Genomic DNA, 25,667 nt, shown 5'->3' on the forward strand with positions numbered 1-25,667 from the left:
GGAAGTTGAGAGGAAGCAATCTGGAGAAAGTGTTATATGTAAGTGGCTGAGAGACCTGGAATTTTTGGACTCTTTTGCAACCTTGCTGTGACCTCCTACCTCTGTTTGCCCATCTGCGGAATGGGTATGGTAATTGTATGCCAAGGTTATTCTTAGAAGTGATAAATTTGAAAATGCCTGGGTATGTGACTTGTGCTATAAATATGCCTCCCTGCCATGTGGAAAATAGGTGTTTTTAACTGAAATGTGTAATGAGGTTAGACAGGGAACATCAGTCACTGGCAGTAAGAGCTACTGGGGATAAGAGGTGTGAGGGGAGGGGCCAGGTGCTTGGCTAAGAAGGAGAACAGAGAGACCAGCTGTGAAGCAGTCTTGGGCAACATGGTGGAATGCTCAAAACAAATAAGCACAAAATAAACATTTGGATGCCTGGCCTGAATTTAGAAACAAATAGGGGGATTGGAGAGGAGCCTCTGTCTTTCACAATGCAGGCTCTGCACTCCAGCCACGGGCACCCACTGGATTCCAGAGGAGTAGGCTTAAGGAGAGAAAGGCCTGCGTGAGCCAGCGCCCACATGGGCTGCAGCCACTGTGTGTAAAGGAGTGTTATTTTAGAGACACAGCAGGGGCGTTCTGAAAGAGCCAAACCCTAGGAGCAAGCTCTCTGGGCTTGATCTTGGCTCTGTTATTCAGATGCTATGTGACCTTCAGCCAATCTCTTATCTTTCTGTGCCTTGGTTTCCTCATCTGCAAAATGGGAATACTGACATGCATAGGACCTGTCTCAGAGTGGTCAGGAGGATAAAATAAGCAAGCAGGATTATGGCACACAGAAAAACCCCTGGCATCTGTATACGTAAGTGTGGTGAGGCACTTGTCTGGCCTTGTGATTTCCAGCTAGAGAGGAAGCACAAACTGAATTGGTTGAGGAAAGCTCACCTCCCAAGGACTGAGCATGCTGACCATGAATGACCCAGTCACTCCTAGAGAAGCGTCAGTTGGAGAAAGCAGTAAGGGTCATAGCCGGAATACTAAGAAGCCTTGGCTCCTGGTGGGACCACTGCCTGGTGAACAGAGGGATGGTAGAGGGCTAGATTTGGCCCAGGTAGACCTCTTTAAGCCTCCCAGTGTGCCTCCATCCTACCCCCAGGGGAAGCAGTAAGCTTGTGGGCATCTGTGTTCACAAAAGTAGGTTTCAGTCAGCAGCATCCTAGAAATTTTTGTCTGCTTATCTCACACCAGTCAGTCTTTCCCAGAGTCATTTGCTGATACTGTACTCTGTGTACTCGGGATTCCCGCAAAAATCATTCCCTGTTATCTATCTGCCTCAACATGGGAAAAATCCTTGTCATCTGGAACTCCTGCTCCACGCCCGCCATCCTGCCTCACTGCAATGTGTGGGCACGTCTGCTTTCTGCTGTGCATGTCTTTAGAAAGACTGGATTTCAGGCTTTCAGAGCAAGTGTCTTTAAATCCTCTGGTGAAAGGAGACAGCAATCAGCTGCTGGTTGGTGTTTGCCAAAATGTGGCCTTAGAATGGGATGAAGTGATGGCTCCTGGCACGAAACCTGGTTCCCCCTGGGCGTACACCCAGCCTGAACAGCTCCTTTAAAACCAGAAGCAATTTGTCATCTTTTGATTCTCTTCCAACACTGTCCCTGTCACAGGTAGATAAATGAGGCGGCATATGGGTGTCCAAAAACAGGACTGTCTAATCCCAGTGGTTTCCCATGGAGCCGTCACTTCTCAAGGGTAGAGAGCACAGTGGGGTGGTCCCTGGCTTCGGGATTGTAACCATAAACAAAATTTTTTCATCACATGCCCCATTTATATGCATGAAATGCTTTCTCAGAATCTCCCAGCCTCCAGTATGCCATTGATGGGTGCATTTCTCATTTCAAGATCCTGAAATGAATCATGCATTTGTGAGCTCAACATCTCGTGTCTGTAGTTCACAAAATGCTACTAATCAAATCAATGTATCACAAAGGCCACTAAGCATCCTTGAATTAACAGTAAGTAGAAGTTGGACTTTTTGTTCTAAAAAGCCTTCACTACAGGATGTCAATGAGAAGCCAGACACATTTCCCTTCCCCTCAAGTTGCATGCCTTAGACGTGGCTTGATGATACCTGCAGGATTTTCTACACAACCCACATGGACTTCAGATTTCTTGTTATGTGTAACTTAAAAACCACCAGCTTATTCCTAAGGATGCAATAGGCACATGAGGCCTCCTGATCTAGTTGCCAAAACGGATGAGCCATGACACTCCTTTAAGTGAAGGATAGGCCTGTGTGACAAATTAGCTCTGTTAGCCAGGGCAGACCTGGTACCCATGCCAAGGGGCTGAACATGTTTCTGGTCTGGCCAGCCAGCTTTGATTCTTCTGTAGCCATAGGTCACATCCTTCATCCTCACAGCTGCTGGATTAACTGGGCATCCACAGTCACAAGGGCTCAGGCTTGGCTAGATCAATTCAAGTTCATCCCAAGCACAGTAAAATCATTTGCCCACCTGATGGTGTTACAGTACATTGTTGTGCATCGTTCAGACACTCTGAGAAAGGAAAAAATGTGTGGAGCATCTTCTCCAAAGCAGGATCTGTTGAGCAGGGGCCAGATTCTTACATAGGCCCCTAATGCTGATGACCATAAGAAGTTTATAGCCTGTTCTTCATTATCTAGGGTATTGAAGGAGAAATCTAGTGTGATCTTGAAATTTAAAAATAAATCCTCTAACTCAAGCTTTAGCCAATGTTTTTATGCTAGATACCTTTTAGGGGAGCATAGTGTTTCCTTTTCTGTTTTCCCAATTAATCAGTTTTAATGAAAAGGAAAATATCCCAGTGGAACTGAGAGCACAGCATAGGGGGATAATTTGACCGGGTTTAGGAGATGAGCCTGAGTTGCTGTTCCTGCCTCTCCCACACCCCATTCTTCATTTACAGACTGTGTATGTTCACTACATCTCCCTTATAGGTTCAGGGAAGGATCGACTGAGTTAATGAATGTAGATACACCCCAAGCCCAGCCGTGGGAGGCACACAATATGTTTTAGCTATTATGACTTATTTAGACTTAGAGAAAAAGAGGGAAGAAACTCCTACTTCATGGAAACAAAATAGTTTGTTCATTAAGACAGACCCATACCTAAGTGAATCTTTGAAATAATTCTGTATTTCATTCATGGTAGAATCACATCTTTTTTTTTTTTTTTTAAGCTTAAAAGCCTGAGCCAGCTGTACATGATATATTAAGCCCACACATTTACTTACTTTAGAAAGGTTGCTATTTTGAGAGTATGATCATTCCTGGAAAAAAAAATTGTTGTGCCTCCTGTCCATTGAATAGTTAGATATAAAGAATGATTTCCATTCCTTTGATTAGTATCCTTTTTTTTTCTTTAGACAGAGTCTCACTGTGTCACCCTCAATAGAGTACCGTGGTGTCATAGCTCACAGCAACCTCAAACTCTTGGGCCAAGTGATCCTCTTGCCTCAGCCTCCCAAGTAGCTGGCCCCTACAGGCCCCTACCACAACACCCAGGTATTTTTTAGAGACAGGGTCTTGCTCTTGCTCAGGCTGGTCTCAAACTGAGCTCAATCAATCCATCTGCCTCAGCTCCCAGAGTGCTGGGATTATAGGCGTGAGCCACCCGCGCCCAGCCCTCATTTAGTGTCTTAAGATGCCTGCACTCTTTTCTAGCGTTGTAATAAAGCAAGATAGGGAAGATTGTGAACTTCTCAAGTAAGCCATTCCTTATCATTCCTCTTCATTTCCCCAGAGCTCACAGGATCTGGCAAATACAGGCAGTCCCCGGGTTATAAATTAGATAGGTTCTGTAGGTTTGTTCTTAAGTTGAATTTGTATGTAAGTTAGAACAGGTACATTTGCCTATTACCTGTAATAGTCTCTGTTCATAAGCATGAGTTGTACATCAGTCAGATGTTTATAACTTAAGGACTGCCTGTGGTAGGCATGCAATCAATGTCTTATGAATGAATGAATGGTTTAGATATTTAGTTCTTTAAATCAGCGATCCCCAGCCTGTATCTATGCATCAGGATCCCCTGGAGTGCTTGTTAATAAAACACAAGTTACTGCCCCTACCACCCCCCCAACCAGGTTTCTAATTCAGTAGGTCAGGGTTGGGGCCCAAGAATGGGCATTTCTGACAAGTCCACATATGATGCTGGTGCTGTTGGCCTGGGGACTGTGCTTCTGAAAACCACTGTTTGTAGGTCCACTCCACTGCATAAGTCCACTGCTATTCTACCTTTTCCAAGCTTTCCAAGAGATTGACCTCTAGAACTGTCTGACCTTGCCCTTGAGATCAATTTTGTAAAATTACTAGTATTTGACCAAATGAAAAGCAACTCACTTTTGATTTTTAATAGTCAAAAACTACATTTTGCCTCTATTATAATTATGAGAGAAGTGGGATTCAGATTATCACCTTGTCAGGCTGGTGCCGGGACTAGCAGGACACAGCTGGCGAGGGTGGAGCATGGTGGCACACCTTGCAACACTGAACCCAGATTGCATCTCATCCAGTTTTAGATTCCCCACCTAGTGTCAGAGACACTTAATTGCAAAGCTGAAACGAGACATGACCTTTTACAGAAACTGCAGAGGAGCAAAAAGGGTGCAAGAACTGAGCATATGATACAAAAGGGAGCATCTTATTTGCAAAGTCTTCTTATGCTGGCTGTGGGCCTGACTAAAGTCATTAGGCCCTGATATTCAGAAACAAGAGGCAGCTTCATGGCCTGAGGAAGGCTACCTTCTGTGAAAAACAAAAGTCATTCTGCTAATGCCAGATGTCACTCTGCATGGCAGGCAAGGAGCTGCACCTCCAAACCCAGTCTTTATTTCCCCCTCCTCAGCAGAGAGTCCACAACACTGAGGACTGAGCAGATGCTGAGGGACAGTTCAGTAGAGGGTATCAGGCTTCCTAAACAGAGAGAGAAGATGAAGTGGAGCCTAATGAGAGAATTGATGGAGGGAAGGAGACCAGGGCTTTCCCCTGAGGTGGGGAGTGTATGAGTAACCTACTTACTGCTGCATAACAAATGACCACAACAGCTTAAAACAAGAAGCAAATACTTATTGTCTTGCACAGTTTCCATGGGTCAGAGGTCTGGGAGCAGCCCAGGAGGTTGTAGTCAAGCTGTCATCTGGAGGCTTAATCCCTTTTGGAGGGGCCACTTCCAAGCTGGCTCACTTACAGGCTGGCAGCTAGAGACCTTAGGTCCTTGCTCTCATACCTTGGCCTCCCTATGGTACTGCTCACAACACAGCAGTTGACTTCCCTTAGAGTCAACCCCTATTGGAAGGAAGGAGAAAGTCCAAGTGCCTTTAGTGGTCTAGTCTCAGAAAGGAGACACCATCACTTGTGCTCTATTCTGTTCATTAGAAATGAGTCTCCAAGTCTAGCCCACAAACGCAGGGAAGGGAATTAGGCTCAACTTGTTTTTTTTATATTTTGAGACAGTCTCACTCTGTTGTCCTCAGTAGAGTGCTGTGGCATCATACCTTACAACAACTTCAAACTCTTGGGCTCAAGAGACCCTCTTGCCTCAGCCTCCCAAGAAGCTGGGATTATAGGTACCTGCCACAGTGCCAGGCTAGTTTTTCTATTTTTAGTAGAGACAGGATCTAGCTCTTGCTCAGGCTGGTCTTGAACTCATGAGCTCGATCAATCCACCTGCCTGGGCCTCCCAGATTGCTGGATTACAGGCCTGAGCCACCGAGCCAGGCTCCACCTTTTGAGGGGAAGAGTGTCACTGCAAAGAGTGAGCTTTCATCCTTCTCTTGCCAGGTTCAGGAAGACAAAGGGGTCATCGATAGGGCTGCAGTGTGAAGAGGAAGGAGCTGCGGCACTGGGAAAGGGGTATTAGAGGCTTGGTGGGCTCTGAGCCCACCATCCTGGGAGATCATGCAGCCCCTTCTCTCTTTCAGGCCAAGGGATGACTTTGCTTTGAAAGGACTAAGGCCACTTGTGAGTCCATGGCTCAGATTTGGTTCCAGAAAAGAGAGACAGGGCTGGTTGTTCAGAGCCTATTAAGTCACCTGGCCTGCCAGGCCCCCAGTGTGAATAGGGATTGAAGGCAGACATGTGTCATGAAATAAAGAGAAACTTCTGGGCTATGCCTTTGAGGAAGGGCCATGGGGTGGGAGGTTGGGGGCCAGTTTAGGAAGCAGGAGGGGGAGGAAACCACCGTTTTCTGTTAAAATGATCCTGCTCAGGATGATGGCTCAGTCCTTCTAGGAACAATAACAATCAGCCCTTTATGGCTAAGGCTCCTGGGTCCCATAGAGAGATCATCCCATGGGCCAGATGTTTATTTTGGCCGCCCTGGCTCCACAGATGGATTCTGTGCGGCAGTCTTCTCTGGAGGACGCGGAACCACTGGGGTTATATTGTACTGTGTCTGTTCTTATCGCTCCTACCATCCCCAGGGAATAAGCTAATCAAACTTGCTGATGATTTTCCACTGAGAAGGAGATAGCTAATAACTTGGATGACAAGTATTAGAATACAATGTGATGTGGATAAATTGGGTCCATGTATTAAAAGCTATAAAATGAGATTCCATCAAGGCATGAATAATGGTGCCTGTGAAAAGGATTAATCAAATACCCCATTAAAAAGTATGGGAACTCTGGTCAGACGTCCCCTGTTTAATTACTCTACTGCCCCTTCCCTCCCCCACTGCTTTCCTCCCAAATAGCTTCCTACTAGGAGAAATATGGAAAAGAGTTTAGAGGAAATAATGGAAAAATTGGGACATATGTTTTGATAGAACAAGATCACGAAGACAGATTTAAACAACCAGTGTTTCATTTAGGGGGGAATAATCATAGGCGTGAGTAATCATTTACAAATGTAATTTCCAAAGGAGCCCTGTTGATACCGTTCAGCAAATGCCAACAAAGCATTTACTTTCCAAAGGGAGGAAGCAAGACCAGAGAAATGAAGGCAACCCCAGGAGTGGACCGGAGAACAGTCCAGCCACAGAGAAGCATCAGGTGTGAGAATGGCCAATGCAGAAGATGAACACAACTTCTGAAAGACCCCAGAGGACTGGCACTGCCTGGAGCTTTCCTGGAAGAGGAAACGCCAACAGAGCCCTGACGTGTGGACAAGCTTCCATGTACTGAAAGTTCGTGAGCACACTCTGGTGACAGGGTCTAGTGAGAAAATGGGCTAGAGCAGAGCAGGGGACACCTGTGGGGCTCTTCTGTCCATTTCCACCACCACAGCGCTGGTCCAAGCCACCATCAATTCTCCTGGACGACTGCCAACGCCTTCCAGCTACTCTCCCTGCTTCCACCCTCACTCCTCTACAATCCATCCTGCACACTGAAGTCAGACTCAGAATCACAGTTAATCATGTCGTTCTCTTGACTTGTGGCTTCCCATTGTTCTTAAGCTAAAAGTAAAAATCATTGTCATGGCTACAAAGTCTTGTGTGATCTGGACCATATCCTTTGCTGGGCTCCCTTTCACTGTCCATGTGCTAGTCAAGCTGGCCTTCAAAATTGCAGCATATTGAATCTTTCTGCCACAGGACCTTTGCACATACATTTTTTTTTCCTCCACTACGTGATTTTCTTTCATCCTCTCTTCCCAAAGCTAACTCTGACTTTAGACTTCATCATAACGAATACTTCTTGGAAGAATTCCCTAATTTTTATAACTAGATCAGCTCTCCCTCATACATTCAAAACAAATATTTATGGTGTGAAAATGTGTGTTGAATGTCTGTCTCCCCAACTAGGCCACAAGCTTCTTGAGGGCAGGGACCCTGTCTTGGCATCCCTTAGAGCCTAGCACAGTCTCAATAAATATATGTTGGATGCCTCGTGACATTTAGTTAGGAGCAGTGAAACTAGTTGAGAAATTAGTTGACCAGTGTATAGGAGAGCACTATTACAAATTCTTAATGGGATGAAAAACCTGAATTCATGTCTAGACCCTGCCACCTGCTGGCTGTGCTGTTTTAAATAAATCCCAGATCCTCTTAGAGCCTTTTTCTTCATATATAAAATGGGGATACTAAACAGCCCTCTCATATGGTTGCAGTGAGAATTGAATGAAATAATACAGAAGCAGTTTTTAAACTGTAAAACTAGACATAAATATCTTTTGTCTTTTTTCCCAGTGCCTGGCACATGGGGGTCACTATTGGATGGATGGATGGATGGATGGATGGATGGATGAACGTTAGGGAGTCAACATGAATGACAAGTGGAACCTGGCATGTGAATAACATGATGGAAGCCAAAAGAAGCAAGAATTTTAAGAACCAAGAAAAGGCTGCTGATTTCCTCACAATGTCACATACAGTGGGCGGGGGCTGGGGGGGTGGGGGGAGGAGTCATTTAACTTGGGTAGGAAGAAGTCAGCGGTGACCTCAGGGCAATTCCTCCTCAGCCTTTTCATGTTGTCTGGGCTTTCAATGACATGCCTTAATTGCAACTTAATCACTTTACTGATTTTTATCTTTTTGGGGGGGGGGGATCAAATTGATTTGCACATCCAGCAAAATTGGTGAGATCACTCCAGCTGCTGCCAGCAGGTGCTGACAAGTGAGGAACTGGACGTCAGAGGATAAGAAAATACACTCAACATTTATTTTAACAAGGCCTAGAAACCTTAGTTATTTAATAAATTGCCGTGGATAATTGGTTTTAGTTTCAAGGGCTGTTTCATCTTTAACTCCCTGTCTTCTGGCAGGAACAGGGCTGTGTGTGTAGACAGAGACTTGGGGGATGGGACCAGGCATTTTTGTTGGCTTTCCGTCTTTTGGATAACACCCCACTTCCCACCACCACCACCATCCACAAGGGTGAGTCTCTTGCTGTCTCTCTTTATCTCTCTCTCACTCTAACACACACAGAGACACACACAAGCTGCTTGCTATAGCTTTGGATCTAGTGGTCTGTTTGTGTATAGACCTTGGGAGTGAGTGGCCAAGGCCAGAACTGAGCCCCACACTTAACCGTCTCAAGGCTAAATGCCATTGAGTAAGAAAGAAATGATGAATAAATGAAACCCGATTCTTTACCTTAGTCCTCCAAACCTGGCTGATAAAATTAGGTGTTCAGTTTAAATTAAAGAAATAGTAAGAACAGGCTAGGAAAAAAGGCCACCACATATTTTGTTTCATTCTAGAGTAGTTGATGGTGTGGAAAGGGAGTGCAGTATTCATGAAGACTTCAGGATGGTTCAGAGAAAGAGTCTGAAGCCCTACCAGCCCCTGCCACCCCATGGCCCCCTTCACGAAGGGGTGACTCAAGAACTTGCTGCTGATCTGCAGACAGAACCGTGTGTGTCTTCCTTCTCCTCCCCACATCTCCCGGGGTCAAGGACTGCCTTTGATGGCCCTGTGTTCATGTGCTGAGTCTCATCAGTAGAGTGGTTTCCTAAGAACTGATGCACACGGTTTCCAAGAAGGAAGGCTGAGCTCTGGCCCATCCACAGTGGGCATAGTCCTGAGAAGAAGCACCTGCCCCAGGCTGGGAAGTGTAGGGAGGCACCAAGTGAAGACCTGCCTTCCGTGGTGGACCCTCATGGGAAAGTGGGTGGTCAGTGGGAAGGCCTAGGAGCAAGCAGGGCTGGAAGCTGGAACCACCAATCTGTCCTCCCACTGGGCCAACAAAGGAACAAACCCCAAAGCTCTTAGGTGGGTCCAGTGTCCATAAGGACAAAATCTACTTCAGACAGGAGAGTGTGAAGGCTCAGGCCGGTCTTGGAACTCAGTTCACAGCTCAGCTTGACTTGTCTAGCTCCTGCCCTGTCTGAGCTTAAGTCTTCTTATGTCTGGAAAATGTGTGTAATTGTGCTTTTTCAGAGAGGTGGTATGAGAATGAAACATCATAATGCATGTAACATGCTTGACTAAACCCAGCCCAGAAAGAGAAGTGTGGAAGCCATGATAGATTTACTCCCTTTCTGAGTTCTGGTTTCCCTTCAAACATCGCTGCTGAGACCCAGCCTGGCCTCTAGGAATGTCGTTGCACCAGAGCTATTAGAGGCTAGGGTTGGCAATCTCAAGAAGAGAGGAGTACATGAGGGGTTTGGAGTTGGGGGCTCAGATGGGGGACAGGGATGGAAAAAGGGCTTAGGGAAGAACTGCGGAATTAGGATCCCTAGTGATCCAGACCAGGGCCCGGAGGAGGAGTACAGGCCACAGAGGAGACAGGAGGTGAGACTGGAAACAGAATAATGCTGTCACAGAGCCTGGCTGGGGGATCCAAGGAGGGGAATCAAATCTTTCAGAAAGTAGACTAGAACTACTAAGGAAAAAGGTTTTGAATTATATTTGCCTTTTTGGTGAAAAAACAGTTCAAAATAATCGGCTTTGAGAATTTTAAATGCACATATTGTAAGAATTGGTTATACCCTAGTGCAGTGGTTCTCAACCTTCCTAGTGCCGCGACCCTTTAATACAGTTCCTGTGAGTCACGACCCACAGGTTGAGAACTGCTCCCCTAGAAGCATTGTAGCATCAGGGTTGGAAATTTCTTACTGTCTTACCCAGTAAGCCATAAGTGCAAGAACCCAATCTTGCAAGCAGAGATTTAAAGTTCCTGAGCCCCAGAAAGAAACTAGTCTGTCTGTGAGATTTGCCATGAGTCCCCCTGATTTTTTCTCTCCCCACTCTACCCCTTTTCATCCCCACCATCTCCCCAACGTGAGCAGGGAAGAGGCCTCACAATTTTTTTTTTTTTCCACAAATACAATCCCTAGGAGAACTAAGGGAAGAAATAGGAACAGAGAACCAGAATGTGATCCTTTAGGCCCTCTACCTAATTTCTTTTATTCCCCTCTGATGTCTCTTAGGCCCTTCTCATGTCTGTACAGCTAATACTGTGATGGTTTTGAAGGTGGCGTCAATGTCTGTTGGGTTTAAAGAGAGCCTTGACTTCTGAGTCTTCATCATATTCGCCTGTATTGCAGTTTTTTTCCTCTCTGCAAATCCAAACAGATATTTATTCACACATACTTAATTTTATTAAAAAGTGTTTTTAAAACTCCCATCTCCCAGTATGACACTACTCATTTCTTTGGTCCATTGCATGGGTGCTGTGGCTTTGGAGCACATAACTTAGGGTCCTGGACTTATTGGGGGTGTCTGGAAGTCACCATTAAGTGGATGGGCTCTTTATTAAGTCAATATATGGTCGAGCCTTTTAAAAATGCTAATAAATATGGGGGAGGCCTGTTGAGATTAGAAAAGGAAAAAATTCTAAAGCTTATATTTCTCGCTCCAAACCATAAATAAATGGTCAGATGTAATCTTCCTTTCATCTATAATTTACATTTATTACATTTGGTGAGTCCAGTTAGTGGTTTAAATTCTTTAGGTTTTTGGTAGTTTGAGGTTTCTATTATGCAATCAACTTGATAAAACCTAATGTGTGCAGCCTTGGAACTTAGAGCAGAGCATGATGCCAGATCTCATTCCAAATGTGTTCCCTACCAAAGTAAACTAGTAGAAGACATTAAGGAAAAGTATTCCCTGGTCACTTCCAATTGCAAATATGTAAAAAGACATTTTTTTTTCATAGATCACTAGTTCCACAGGGAACTCCCCCCAGATCACGTTTTTCTCCCTGCCTCATTACCTCTATTGTGAGAGCTCCCTTTGCCCACACAATCATGAGAAAGTGATTATGGTGGGTTGTGCTCTCTTTAAGAACATGGCTGGCATGCAGGGGTTTTTTTTTTTAACGAGTGATTATTTGCTTTAAAAACGAGCTCGTCTGGACGTATTGGCAGGCACCAAGAGCAAAATCCAGACAGTAGGAAAGAAACTGCAGATTCAACAGCAGACTCTTCAACAGATCAATTGTAAGGAAAAGAAATAAATGGAGGGGAAGCTGGTCACTTAAAAATTTAACAAATGGTACGACCAAACTTAGTTTCTAAGGATGCAGGCTTGGATGCTAACTCCACAGATAAACACGAGTAACAGGAGACTGCTGCACACATGGAGGGCTCCAGGGTGCGTGGCAAAGCTCTGACTCTTCACCTGGGGGGTGGTTCTCATCACTCCCAATGTGGTACCTTTGTTCTTGTGTGGCTTTTTTTGTTTGGCCTGAGCTTTATTTTACCATCGAACCTTTTTTTAATGAGTCTACTTGGGGTTCATGTTACCAACAGTATTTCAATAATTTCACTTCTGGGGATGGGGTCTTATAATAAAATGTGTCTCACTATTCTCACTCAAAGGGAAATGAGAAATCTAGCGAAATGTTCTCCTGTGGATTGTCTGACTGGTCAAAAGTAAGAGAAAGAAAAGAACCTGTTGATGGAGCCTCTTGAGTTCTGGCTCCCAAAGACTCCCCTGCTCTATTATCTTTTCCCTACTTTCATTTACACAGTTAATTATCTAGTTCCTACTTTTAGTAATGGAATATGCACCTGCAAACCCACGGCCCCTGCACGAGAGCTAGGACCCTGACGTATTGCTCCCTGGCCTCACCCCTTCCTCCTTATCTTTAGTCATGTTTAAAGAGCACAGAGCTTTCCTAAGGGAATGTGTACCTGCCATTAACACCCACTTCCTCTACCTCTGTTATCTATGAAGATGCCAGTCTGAAGTGGCCACCCTACTGCTGCCATAGATGTCCTCTCCCTCCAGCTTAACTGAAGGCTTTTGATCCTATTAAATGCAGTTCCACTGATAGGGTGTTAACATGAGCAAGTTAGGTGGAAATTCCAACAGAGGTAAAATCATGAAGAGTAGGACTCTGGGCACCTGAGGAGGGCACAGTCAGGGCTGCCAGGAGTTTTGCCTTCTCTTCTTTTTCTCCTCCTCATCGGACTTGGCCTGAACTTGTGGATATTTTTAACCTAAATCTAGAATCCCACTAAAACACATGTTTACATCTATCCCCAGGGCTGTATAGTGCTAGTTGTCCAACTCTCTGAGTCCAAATCTCTTTGGGAATAAACAGACTAGATTCGGCTCCATGCAGGCCTGCGTAGAGTGCCCTGGCATCACAGCTCACAGCTCATTAGTTTTTGCTTACCATTCAGTTCTCAATTCCTGGCACAGAACTTGGCACATAATAGATGCTAAATAATTACTGGATGAAAAAATGGACCAATAAACAAAGGACCAAGCTGACAAACCACTTGAAGCAAGAGACAGTGCAGAGACATTCCAAGAGGAGGGACAGTGGGAAAATGCTGCTGTCATCCTGTGGGCCCCTGGGGACAGCACTTTCCCTTCCTACCTCCTCCCCGAGTGTTTCCTCCTCTGCAGCCCGGGGTTGACCACTGTGCTCTGTACCTGCCTGTCCTCACCAGGAAAATCAACCAGTATGTGGTTCTTAGGAAGTAGCAGGTCTTACCACATTTTATCCCTCTTACACAGCACGTTTTGGATCATGGAAGTATTTTTCCACACATTGTCTAATTCGCGGTACCCAGCACTCCCATGAATTAGGTAATTCCCACCTCAGGAGGGAACTGAAGCTGAGAGGATTACCATGGCTTTTGAGGGCAGAGCTGTACCTAGAACCTGGAACTCTGGATCCCGACATCCAATATTCTCTCTGCTGCACTGTCCTACGTGCTGACAGAGTTGCAGAGGGGGTCATGGTTCAGTCCTCCTTTAGAAACTTTAAACTCTAATTCAGGCAGAGACAACTCCTGTAAGGAAGGAGCAGAGTCCATATAATAGCACTGCCAGGTCCTTCCCAGTTTTACTTCACAAAGCTCCTTTAGCTGTTGTTTTCTCTTTATCTTTGTTTTCTCCTTTCTCCTTTCTATGTAAACTTCTTTAGAGTATAGAATAGGGAAGAGAGAGAAAGCATAAATAATGGAAACCCAAACTTGATCCCCAAGATCTCATTTTAGGCTCGGCGCCTGTAGCTCAACCGGCTAAGGCGCCAGCCACGTACACCTAAGGCGGTGGGTTCGAATCCCCAGCCCGGACCTGCCAAACAACAATGACGGCTGCAACCAAAAAATAGCCAGGCGTTGTGGCGGGCGCCTGTGGTCCCAGCTACTTGGGAGGCGGAGGCAGGAGACTCGCTTGAGCCCAGGAGTTGGAGGTCGCTGTGAGCTGTAATGCCACGGCACTCTACCCAGGGGGACAGCTTGAGGCTCTGTCTCAAAAAAAAAAAAAGATCTCATTTTAATCAGCTGCATCAATCTCACACTTCAGCAGACCTCAGAAGAAAAAACCATATCAAAAATAGGAAAAAGAAAGAAAAATTCTATAGTAACATATCATCTAGGTAACCTCTACTTTACACTGGCATTGTCTGTAACAAAGTTAGAACTACCAACACCCCAGTGTCCCTGTTGTCGGACTTTCTTCCTTCCCATACTATTTCACATCTGTTCTCGGATTGGGGGGCAGGAGGTAGGGCTGATGTTGAGGTTTAGAAAGTTATGTGACTTAGCCAGGTATGGTGGCTCACACCTGTAATCCTAGCACTTTGGGAGTCTGAGGCAGAGGGATTGCTTGAGCCCAGGAGTTCAACACCAAGCTGAGCAACATAGTGAGACCACATCTCTACCAAAAAAATTTGAAAATTAGCCAGGCATCTGGCTCAGTGCCCATAGCTCAGTGGTTAGGGCACCGGCCACGTACACTGGGGCTAGAGGGTTCGAACCTGAGCAGGGCCTGCTAAACAACAATAACAACTACAACAAAAAAATAGCCGGGCATTGTGGCAGGTACCTGTAGTCCCAGCTACATGGGAGGCTGAGGCAAGAGAATCACTTAAACCCAAGAGTTTGAGGTTGCTGTGAGCTGTAACACCAGGGCACTCTACTGAGGAAGACATAATGAGACTCTGTCTCAAAAAACAAAATTAGCCAGGCATGGTGGTACATACCTGTAGTCCCAGCTATGCAGGAAGCAGAAGCTGGAGGATCACTTAAACCCAGAAGTTTGAGTCTCCATTGAGCTCTGATTGCACCACAGCCTGGACAACAGAACAAGACCCTATCTCTAAAAAAATTTTTTAAACATAAAGGAATGTGACTCGCCCCAGTCCCCACAGCCACTTAGCTACAGCACTGAAACTTGAACCAGAGCACTTCCCAGCCCCCTTCTTTTGTCCCACTTCCTTTCCTACAATAGCCCCAACAATGGCATCTCTTTGTCCTTGAGACGCAGCAGCCACCACTCAGCCACCTGTGGATCTACAGCTCTGGCTCCTGCCAGCTCTGCTGCTCATCTCTTAGTAGTTAAGTGTTCACTGACCACTTTGCTATGTTAGAATCATTTAATTAGTCTGTGCCTAGGAGGAAGAGATGCTTTATTTAGAAGCTTAATAGTGAAAACTTCCATGTCTTCAGTTCACTGTGAGCTTGATGGCATTAGGATGATCCCAGGGTCTTCCAGCTGCGCTCTTAATCCACTTAGTACCGGGAAGATAAACCAGGGAGGGCTCTGTCCAAGGCACAGCTGCTGTGCTGAGGACTGCGGGAGGGCTACAGCTGGGTTAGCTGAGAGAGGGCAGACAGATGGAGGAAGGCAGAGTAATGAGAAAAACAGCAGTCCAGACCGCAAAAAAATGACCAGACCCAGACCCTTTTATGCGCCTCTTGAGACAAAAGGAGAGAGCAAGATTTATCTTCTTGGGATCCCGATTACAGGACAGTATTGAAGTTCAAGTCAGTTTGTCGGGTGATAGCCAGAGCTTGCAGACAAGCCTGAGAACAATGGTGGGATGGTGGTGTGGAGGCTGTCAGGTGTCCTTGGCTGGGCTGGACATTTCCCAGAATCCCTGCCCTGTAGCTTTATAATTGGGGTGGGCCTCTAGGGAAATTCTTGGGAATTTCAGGGAAAGCCACTTTGCAGTGCACACATTGCCGCTTACCTGCCCCCTGCGGCTGCATTTGCTCCCCTGTCTTCTCCATCCTCCTTCAGCCTGTCTGGCTTCTGAGCCAGGTGTACATGTTTAGCTCCATGACCAAGAGCCAGGATACATCAAGATACATCCATAACCTAGGTTAAGTCAAGATACATCCATAACCTAAGTTAAGTCAAGATCCATCTATAACCCTAGTGATATCTGATTAGGACATTTCTGCCATCAAGACCAAAAGCAGCAGGAAGTGACATGAGTTTCAGTCCACCCTCATGGGGTTCCAGTGAAGGCTTATGAGCCCCAGATTGTTCTTGGGGTTCTGAGAACTTCATGTGCCAGTATCAGACACAAAAACAAGAGCAGTAAGAGGCTATTTAACCAGCTCTTACTACTGCAAGATGTCAGATGCCTGTGATAAAACCATGTAAATGCAGATGCTTCCCTATCCGTGTCCATCCACTTCTTTGATCAAGCCCTGTTACAGGTGGTTTTTTGGCCCAGTCTAAGAAGGAGAGCCAAGTGGCCCTAATTGAAGCAGAGGCAGAACTGGACAGCTCTTTCTCCACTCCCACCTCCCTGGGGGCATACCTGAGGGGCATCTCTTGAAAGCCCTTGACAGGAGTAGTCTCCAGGTCTCCTGCTGCCTGGGAAATCTCTGAAGGGAATCTTAAAAATGCAAAGTCCTGGGCTTTACCTCAGACCCAGAAATCAGAATATCAAATGACTGGATCTGAAAGTGGGAATTTTTAGAAAGGTGCCCTTACCCCAACTTTCTAGGGTGCTAGTAATGTCCTATTTCTAGACCCAGGTGCTGGTTACCTGAGGGTGTTTAGTATGGGAAGTGTCGTGGGCGGCATACTTGTGATTTATGCCCTTTCCTGTATGTATGTGATAACTCAAGACTTTTTTTTAACACCCCACCTTCTACCTTCTCACCCCTTACTGCCTGGCCAGAGCTGAAAGCCACTGAACTAGATGACTCCTTGCATACTTCCTGGCAAAATACACAGAAGGGAAATAGAAAAATGTTCAGGGCTGGGTGTGGTGGCTCACACCTATAATCCCAGAACTTTGGGAGGCCAAGGCAGAATTACTGGAGGCCAGGAGTTAAGACACCAACCTGGGCAACATAGTGAGACCATATCTCTAATAAAAAATAATAATAAAAATTAGCCCAGAGGCAGTGGTTCGTGCTTGTAGTCCCAGCTACTTAGGAGGCTGAGGCACCAAGGATCACTTGACCCCAGGCATTCAAGGTTACGGTGAGCTGTGATCACACCCTGGCACTCTATCCTGGGTGACAGAGTGAGACCCTGAAAATAAATGCTTGATAACTGGGGAGTAGTTAAGGCAAGATACACCCATAACCCTAATGATAGACTCCTATGCAGTTTCTACGACATGGAAGAAGAATCTGAGAGGATGGGAGTGGGTTGCGGCAGAGCTGAGAGCAGCCAGGTGGGAAGATACACTGGCGCCAGATCACAGAGAGCCCTGAATACCACACTGAGGAACGCAAAGCCACCGGCCAAGAGTTAGGGCTTCATTTTCAGGAGCAGTGAGAGAACCCTTACACATTTTGAAGAGTGGTTGGTAATAGTCGCATTTTTTAAGTGCAATTATAAATCTAAAATTATATTATGCATGATATTTAACTTCTCACAAAACATAATGTTTGAACTAGACTGGTTAACAACAGAACAGACCTTGGGGCCGGGAATGGGGACTTAGCCTTCCTTTGAAGTCAAGGCAGACTTACGAACCTCAGCTTTTTCTGTAAAATCCCTGCAGTCTACATGGTTCTAAGTGCATTTAAGTGAGTAAAAAGAAAAAAGTAAAGCCCCAGTTCTCCTATTTTGAAGACCTAGCTGGCTCCTATGGGGCATAGCTGTTACAGATGCAACAAGATTTTCTGTTTACAGTTCAGGGAGAAACTTTACAGGCTGGCCCATGTTTTAGGACCAGAGTGTCCAGAATGTGGCCGATAGCAACTCTTAACAATGGGTTTGGACCTGGGGAAGAGGGGAATGGGGTGACAACAATTGGATTGAATCAAAATCATCTCTGGGACTTTTTGAAATAAATAGAAACCCTACCCAAGACCTGCCTAGTCAGAAACCCCACAGTGATCTGATGCTCCTAGATTTAAATCCACTAGCCTAATACTGTCTTGTTACTTCTATAATATCTGAGTAGAGTTCTCAAAACCTCTCTTTGTGGCCCTTTTTTCGAGTGTGACAACTTTGTATACCTTCTCTCCGCACCCCCTAAAGACTAGAGCTTTTGAGCTTTCAAAATAAAGAGAATCAGGCTGAAAGCATTGGTTAAAAATCTAACCACAGCTGTCATCAAACTTCTTTTGAAAGGCACATTTTGTTTCTTGTTCTTGTCTGACTTCCCGTATGATAATTTTACCCTTTCTTGTTCTCCCATACTGTAACTATACCCTAAACCAGGCATCCTCAAACTATGGCCTGCAGGCCACATGTGGCCAGCTGAGGACATTTATCCAGCCCACGGGGTGTTTTTGCCGCCGCTGCCTGTCCTGCTTAGCAGCCAGCTTGTCTGGGGTCCTCAGTCCGGCCCTCCAATGGTCTAAGGGACAGTGAACTGGCCCCTGTTTAAAAACTCGTCCCGGGACCCGCAGTCCAGCCCTCCAATGGTCTGAGGGACAGTGAACTGGCCCCCTGTTTAAAAAGTTTGAGGACCCCTGCCCTAAACTCTATTTTGCTATCTAGAAAGAATTTTTTGATCCTGCGGGGAATTCCCTCTGGAACCCAAAACACTCCCAAATATCTTTCCATTAACCACCCCAGTATGTGCAGATGGAATTTAAACCAATCTTAACATTAATCTCAGTCTAACATAGTCAGCAAGACAAATCTAATAAAGGGAAATGACATGGGGCATTTCATGGAGAGGCCAGTTCCCTGCACATCCATGTGGTTTCCTTCCTCCCCATCATGCAGGTAATTTAAGCATCAATACCCAACCATTACCTCTCCCACCCCCAATGTTCCTGCCTAACACAGGGCCCTTCCCCAGACACACTGAAAGCTCTTTTCTTTCACGGTTCTTTCTTGCTAGCATTTTTCAGGAAAGGAAAGCTCACCTTCCTTTGATTGGCCAGAGTCTGCCCTATTGGCAGCCAACAGTCTCTGCCCAATTGGCTCAAGAAACCACCTGACATTCTCTTGGATCTCCAGGGTGGGCCCAGCCCTGGAGACACAGGCAGCCCTGTCCAAACCTGGATCTGAGAGGAGTTTTGCTCAGGACACGTGTAGCAGCTCCCCAGAGCGCTTCCAGTGCCTAATGAAAGTCAGCAGATACACAGAGTGCAAAAGCTCTAATCTATAGACTTGAGGAGGAAGGCTCTAGAAGCACCAGAGTGATCCTCAGCTTTCTGGCTCAATCACACTCAGGCTTAGGTGACTAAGAAGATACCTAGTGGGGTCACTGTCTGACAGGAGGATTCCTGCTACATCCATGCTATAGATAGCATGTGAGGGGATCTCCAAAGGCATATGTTCATCTGTGTAGTTCAACAGGTAACTGTAATTGAATGGAATGACAGACTGTTACAGCTGAAAAGAGACCTCCAAGATGACCAATCCAACCTCTCCAACCCCTTATTCCAGTAAAGGAACCTGAGACCCACTGAGACCAGATGATTGACTCACCCGGGGTACAGAGAAAGCTGACACACTCTCCCAGGCCTTCAGAATCCAAGTCTAGCCTCTTACCGCTGCTCTTTGCCCCTTCTCACAAATGCAAATCAAGACTCCTCTGAGTATGTCTTCTCATAATCACTTTACACTAGGATTATAAGCGGCCAGCAATATTAACAGGTCCAACAGGGAGAATTACAAGGTCCTCCAACCTGACTTGCCTTAAAAAGTCACAGCTGCCACCCAGACTGGGCTGTGGAGTTGGGTGGTATGTGTGGAAACAACACACTCAGTGTGTTTTTCCTCTGCTCTCACACCCCAAGTCACCAACACAGAAGACGTCTGTTACCAAATTTGTGGGGGGTTTCCCTACTAAGTAAGCAATCATTCTGCAGCAGACACCAGCTGGGTGTCCTCTTAAGTCAATTCCAACACCATCTACTTGGGCATCAGATCCCATAGGTGGAAGGCTTGGTCCCTAAGACTGACCGCCTCCTTTAGACATCAGTTGCAAGTGTGGGCCTCCAGAGCTTCTGACAGACCAGCTTCAAGTTGGGGTTCTCACAACCCCCTCTTTGGGTTTTTTTAATCTGCTAAAGCAGCTTACAGAACTCAGGGAAACATTTAAATGTTTACCAGTTTATTACAAAGAATATTTTAAAGGATACAGATAAACATCCAGATGAAGAGAGAAACAATTTGCTGATGGTTTAGATGCAAGGTGTGAGAAAACAGCAGGAGGCTGGGACAGTCCTTAGATTTCAGCCTAAACTGCTGGGTGAATGGTGAGCAGAACCTGAGAGCAGACATAGCAGGGGCAGGGAGAAATCCTGTATTTGGTTTTGGACGTGTTACATTAGAGGTGCCGGGGCAGTGGCTGAGAGTTGGCAGCTGGATACAGGACTGTGAACTTCAGGCAGAGGTCTGGTTGGAGAGACAAGTTTAAGACTCATTCACATACAGGTTGCTTAGAGCCCTGGGAGCAGATGGGATTAGGGCAGCTTCCCAACATTTTTCACATTGTGGTCTCCTCTGGGGGAACAGAAGTCTGTTTTCAGCTTTTGACAGTGGTGTACTCTATTTCTGTTTGAAGTAGAATTTGTGAATAGTTGTACAGCTCAACAGTATTTTTTAATTCTGCTTAACAGCCCATCATGTCAAAGAAAACCAAGAGAAAGCTGAAGGGAAAAAAAGAGATATTCTTTTTTAATGAGGACTGGAAATTGCACTATTGTCTTGTTTCTGCTAAAGATGAGATGATTTGCTTGCTTTGTGATGCTGCCATACCAACATTAAGAAGGTTCAGTGCTCATCATTATAACACTGGTAACAACCACCAATATTGTAAATTACAGGGAGAGGTGCCCAAGGTTGTGTTGCAGAAATTAAAAGATGAAAAGTAAAAGCAAAAACAGTTCTTTCAAGCAACAGTAAGACCTGGAAATAATGACACTGAAGCAACTTGTAAAGTAGCTCGTGTACTCAGGAAAAAAGGGAAGTCATTCAGTGATGTAGAAATTGTGAAAGAATGCATTATCAGAGTTGTAGGATGCTAAGATCCCAATAACGTTTCAAAGTATAAATTGACTCTTTCAAGGAGAACCATAACTGATCAGTAGCACGAATTAGCCTTTAACTTAACGGAACAACTTCGTGCAGTACTTCAAAAGGAAAATATGTATTATACAATCACTTTGGGTGAATCAACTGATACTACTGACTTGGTGCAGGTTTTATGCTTTATTCTGGTCATAACAGATTTTCTTTGCTACAAAAAGTTACTTGCTTTGGGCACTCCCACAGACAGAGCACAGGAAATAGATATCTTCAAATTTCAAGATAAAATGTCATTAAGTTGGACTGAACTTGGTAAATTTAGTAAGTATACACACATAGTGGGGCACCTTCCATGACAGGAAAACATGAAGGATTTTTTCGCACCGATTAAAAAGTATTTAAAGATCCAGATGCTCTCATTTCTTTTCATTTTATCTTGCATCAGCAAATAGGCAAAGCCAAATAGTAGCTTTGGCTACTATTTTAAGTGACCAGTTATAAGTACTGTTAATTGTTTTTGTGCAAATGCAACACAGCATGGTCAGTGTCATAACATATTGAACAATGAAGTATTCAGTGTGGATTTGCCATATCATTCTGAAGGGCACTGACTGTTGCAGGGAGGGGTGTTAGCGAAAATTTTATCTCTGCAAGAACGGATAATTAAATTTTATGAAAAACAGAACCAGCAATGTGAATTACTGAAAGCAGATTTCTCTATAATGCAGCATTTCTGTGTGGTATCATGTCAAATCAAAACAACTTGAATATTTCTTTGCAAGGTAAAACTAAGTCTATATATGATATGTGTCAAAAAATCCAATCCTTTTTCAAAAGGAAATTTTGGATGAACATTTTCCCTTTTAGCAAAGATCATTGATGAGCAGGATGATATATATGAATCATTTGATGACTATGCAGCTGTTACAGATCTATTAATTGGGGAATACAATGAAAGTTTCACTGACTTTGAGAATCATGACATCACACTCAAATCAGCCTCACCTAATTGATATCACCAAGGCAGTTGAAGAACTACAGATGGAATCGATTGAGCTCTCAGTAGATGACATTTTAAAGTGATTGTTTGATGCTCAGAAAAATCCAATTAAAAAGAAAAATGAAATAAAATACCCACTCCTTTGGCAACATGCCTGAAAAATTCTTTCTTTTTAACCACTTATTGCTGTGAGTCTACACTGTCCTATCTAACCCAAATCAAAACACCCTTAAGGTCACAAACAACTGCAGACCTCTGTGCTGCAACCAAATATTCAAATGCTTTCCAACAAAAAGCAGACAGAACAAAGTCACTAAAAGATTAGTAAGATTTAAAATTAACAAATAGTAGTTTTGACTTTTTGAAATTATTAAGTAGACGTAAGATTTTTGCAAAATAATGTACATTTTTAAGCATATCTAATTGAAGTTTCTTGAATTTGGTTTAAGATTTGATTATAGCTAAATTAATGCAGCCTTCTGACATGAAAAGGTTCCCCATCCCTGCCTCAGGAGTCACCTCAAAGCCCAATGGGATCAACATGCTGCCACATGTGCCACACCTTTACAGTCTAAGGCAGCAGTTCTCAACCTGTGGGTCAAGACTCCTTTTAACAATGAAAATACATTGCAGCATTAGGAAGGTTGAGAACCATTAGCCTAAGGCATTGCACTATCATGCAGTGTGAAGGAAGGAAGGAGTCCAAGGCAGCTGTGGGGCACCTATCAGCTGGGTGACAGCCCCTCTAAGCCTCCTGGAAAGTTCGAGTTAGGTGGTCCCTGAGGACCCTTCCTTCCAGCTGTAACATTCAGTGCCTATAAGTCAAACGGGATGAGGAACACAAAAGGAATTCCTATACATTGCCACATGACAAAAGTACATCACAAGGACATTCACAAAGTGAAAAGGAAACTGCTGTCAATTGTGAAATGCTTCTCTAGGGAGAGAAGTGTAATTTCTAACTTACAGAAAAGTTGCCAAAGTAGTCCAAACACCTCTCCTATATACATATGCATGTGTACATATACACATTGGAATGTATTTTTCTTAGATATTTACTTCTTTTATTTTTTTTCTTGACCTGTTTGAGAGTAAATTGCAAATATCGTGTCCCTTCACTCCTTAGTATTTCAATGTATATTTACTGGAAACAAAGATATTCCCTGGGCTCTGCACCTATAACTCAAGCGGCCAAGGCACCAGCCACATACACCAGAGCTGGCAGGTTCGAATCCAGCCTGGGCCTGCCAAACAATGACAGTTACAACCAAAAAATAGCCAGGCATTGTGGTGGGCGCCTGTAGTCCCAGCTACTTGGGAGGCTGAGGCAAGAGAATTGCTTAAGCCCAGGAGTTGTAAGTTGCTGTGAGCTGTGATGCCATGGAACTCTACCCAGGGCGACAGCTTGAGTCTCTGTCTCAAAATATGTATATATATATATATATATTTTTTTTTTCTCTGCTGTAACCATACCACAATTATCAAATTATCAAAGTGTTAGGAAACTAACACTGATACAACCTTATTCAAATTTTGCCAGTTATCCTTTATAGTGAAATACTTTTCACTCCTGGATTACACATTGCTCTTGGTTGTCACGTCTCTTCCGTCCCCTTTACTTGGAGACTATTCTTCAGTCTCTCATTTATGATCCTAGACCGTATATTCCATAAAATATCCCTGGCCTGGGTTTGCCTGGTGTTTCCTCATGACTGGATTCAGGTTTTGTGTTTGGGGGTGGAAGACTTTTTTAAGGGGATAAGATCTGAGTCTGTAAGTTGGGGGTGAAGGCAAAGGGAGACCTAGGCAGTGCTGTGGATTCAGGGGGAATAAGCCCCTTCAGTGCAGCCCAAAAATCTGAACAGGAACTAAAATAGGATATTGCCCTGGTGTGGACACAGAGCTCAGCAAACCTTAGGTGAGGTAAGAGACCTTCTCCCTAGCAGATTCCGTTTCCCCAGTTATTCGGAGCATATCCAACAGATCATGGCTTCTGTGTAGGAATAGTTCTCTCACTTAATCCTTTAGTGACCTCAGAGGTGATGGCATTTCTCTTGTTTTACATATGGGAAAACCAGGGCCCAGGGAGCACAGCCACGCACAAGCAGAGTTGGCAATCAACCCAAACCTCAGCCTCCACGCTCGCTCTTTCCACACCACCGTGTCATTTCCAACCCGCTAAGGATTTTCTCCCCAATCACTCCTTGCTTTGCTTTGCTCAGAACAAGACTTGAATAAAGACGTGAGCTCTATTTTCCACTCATGTCAGTGATTGATACTTGATTAATGTTCAGGATTGCTGTCATCTAAAGCATAATTTTCATAGATGCAAAGACCAATTTTGTTGTTACTGAGGCGGAAAGATCTGTTTCCTCCTAAGTTAGCAAGCAGATTAGGAGGGAAGCAGTAACCCCCAGGGTGTCTCTCTGGCTGACTCTGAAAGGAAGCTGTGCCGCATATGGCATATGGCATGTTTAGCATTTATGGCAGGTGGGTCAGAAGGCCCTGCACCCCTGTGTGGCCACTGCCTGGGCTACTGTGCCACAGCTGTGTGGCATTTGGGCATCACCCTCTACTTCTAAGGTAATTAAGGATAGGGCCCTAGAGAGCTCACTTCTTGACTTTACAGATGCGATGGTGATCATCAGAGTAGGGGGACCTACCTCCTTATCCTGCCAAGAATTCTTGTTGAGAAGACTTGCATCTTGTCAGAACCACTGAGGGACAGCACCGTGACTGTCACTTAGATGCAGCCAGCGGAGTCCTGCATTCAGAGCTGGCCTTGTGCAGCACACTGCCCAACCTCTCGGGGTTGGTGGCAGTGGGAATGATGTCCTGAGCACCTGGCCCCAGTTCTTGCCACAAACAGGCAATCTTTCTTCATTTTTTCCCCTTCTCCTTTATTTTTTGACCATTCTCTTCCTCTTCCAAGTGGCTTTCCTGTTCCTCTGATTCCCTAGGTAAAATTGAGAGTTATTATTAATATTTTATACCAAAATATAAATCAAGTATAGAGGTTGGGAGACCAGGCCTGACAGCTCTCACTTGTCTCTGGCTAGAAAGTAAAAGATCCTTCAAATTGAACTTCAAAAAGCAATGAGTTTGACCTTAGGACATTTGGCTGCCCACAAAGCAGCATTTGTGTCTGAATGTTAGCAGGGAAGATAAGGACTGAAAGTTGGGTGGGCATGAGTGTATTGGGATGGGGGAGGCACATAGCTGGGCCCTGAAAGGTGCCCTCCAGGGCTCACTGTGGGTCACCAGCCTCTGACCTATTTTGCTAGCGGGACCACGCAGTGTGGATATGTATGTGTATGGGAGGTAGGGGGTGAGTCGTCTGGCCTTTTTTCGTTTAATATTCAAATAGCTGCCCTGGAAGTATGAACGTGGAGAAATAAACAGTCTGAGAGCTTAGATAAATGATTGTACATGTGGAATGTGTTACTAACCAAAGTACAGTAGCACCTCCATAGTTGACCACCTCCCTCCATTGAATACCTCCTCAACTTGACCTAATTTTCATAGATCAGACATGTACCATATGTACATATCAGTACAGTAGGCCTACTTCTGTATGTTGACCATTTTGGTA

The 25,667-nt window shown here is 44.8% G+C and overlaps 1 protein-coding gene across 2 annotated transcripts in view; it reads left to right on the top strand.

Moving 5' to 3' along the window:
• Window positions 1-25,667, top strand: part of ATXN7L1 (ataxin 7 like 1) — a 250,202-nt gene that overhangs the window by 102,649 nt on the left and 121,886 nt on the right. Inside the window, exon 4 of one of the 2 annotated variants that reach the window (XM_012812469.2) lies at window positions 6,957-8,033. The exons of the other annotated variant lie outside the window; for it this stretch is intronic. Within the exon in view, the coding sequence (XP_012667923.1) occupies window positions 6,957-7,039 (83 nt within the window). The 3' untranslated portion in view covers window positions 7,040-8,033. Of the gene's footprint in view, window positions 1-6,956; window positions 8,034-25,667 lie in introns of those variants that run through there. 2 annotated transcript variants of the gene reach the window in all.

Source organism: Otolemur garnettii, unplaced genomic scaffold (genome assembly GCF_000181295.1).
Source record: "Otolemur garnettii isolate 467f Iridium unplaced genomic scaffold, OtoGar3 scaffold00005, whole genome shotgun sequence".
Lineage (NCBI taxonomy): Eukaryota > Metazoa > Chordata > Mammalia > Primates > Galagidae > Otolemur > Otolemur garnettii.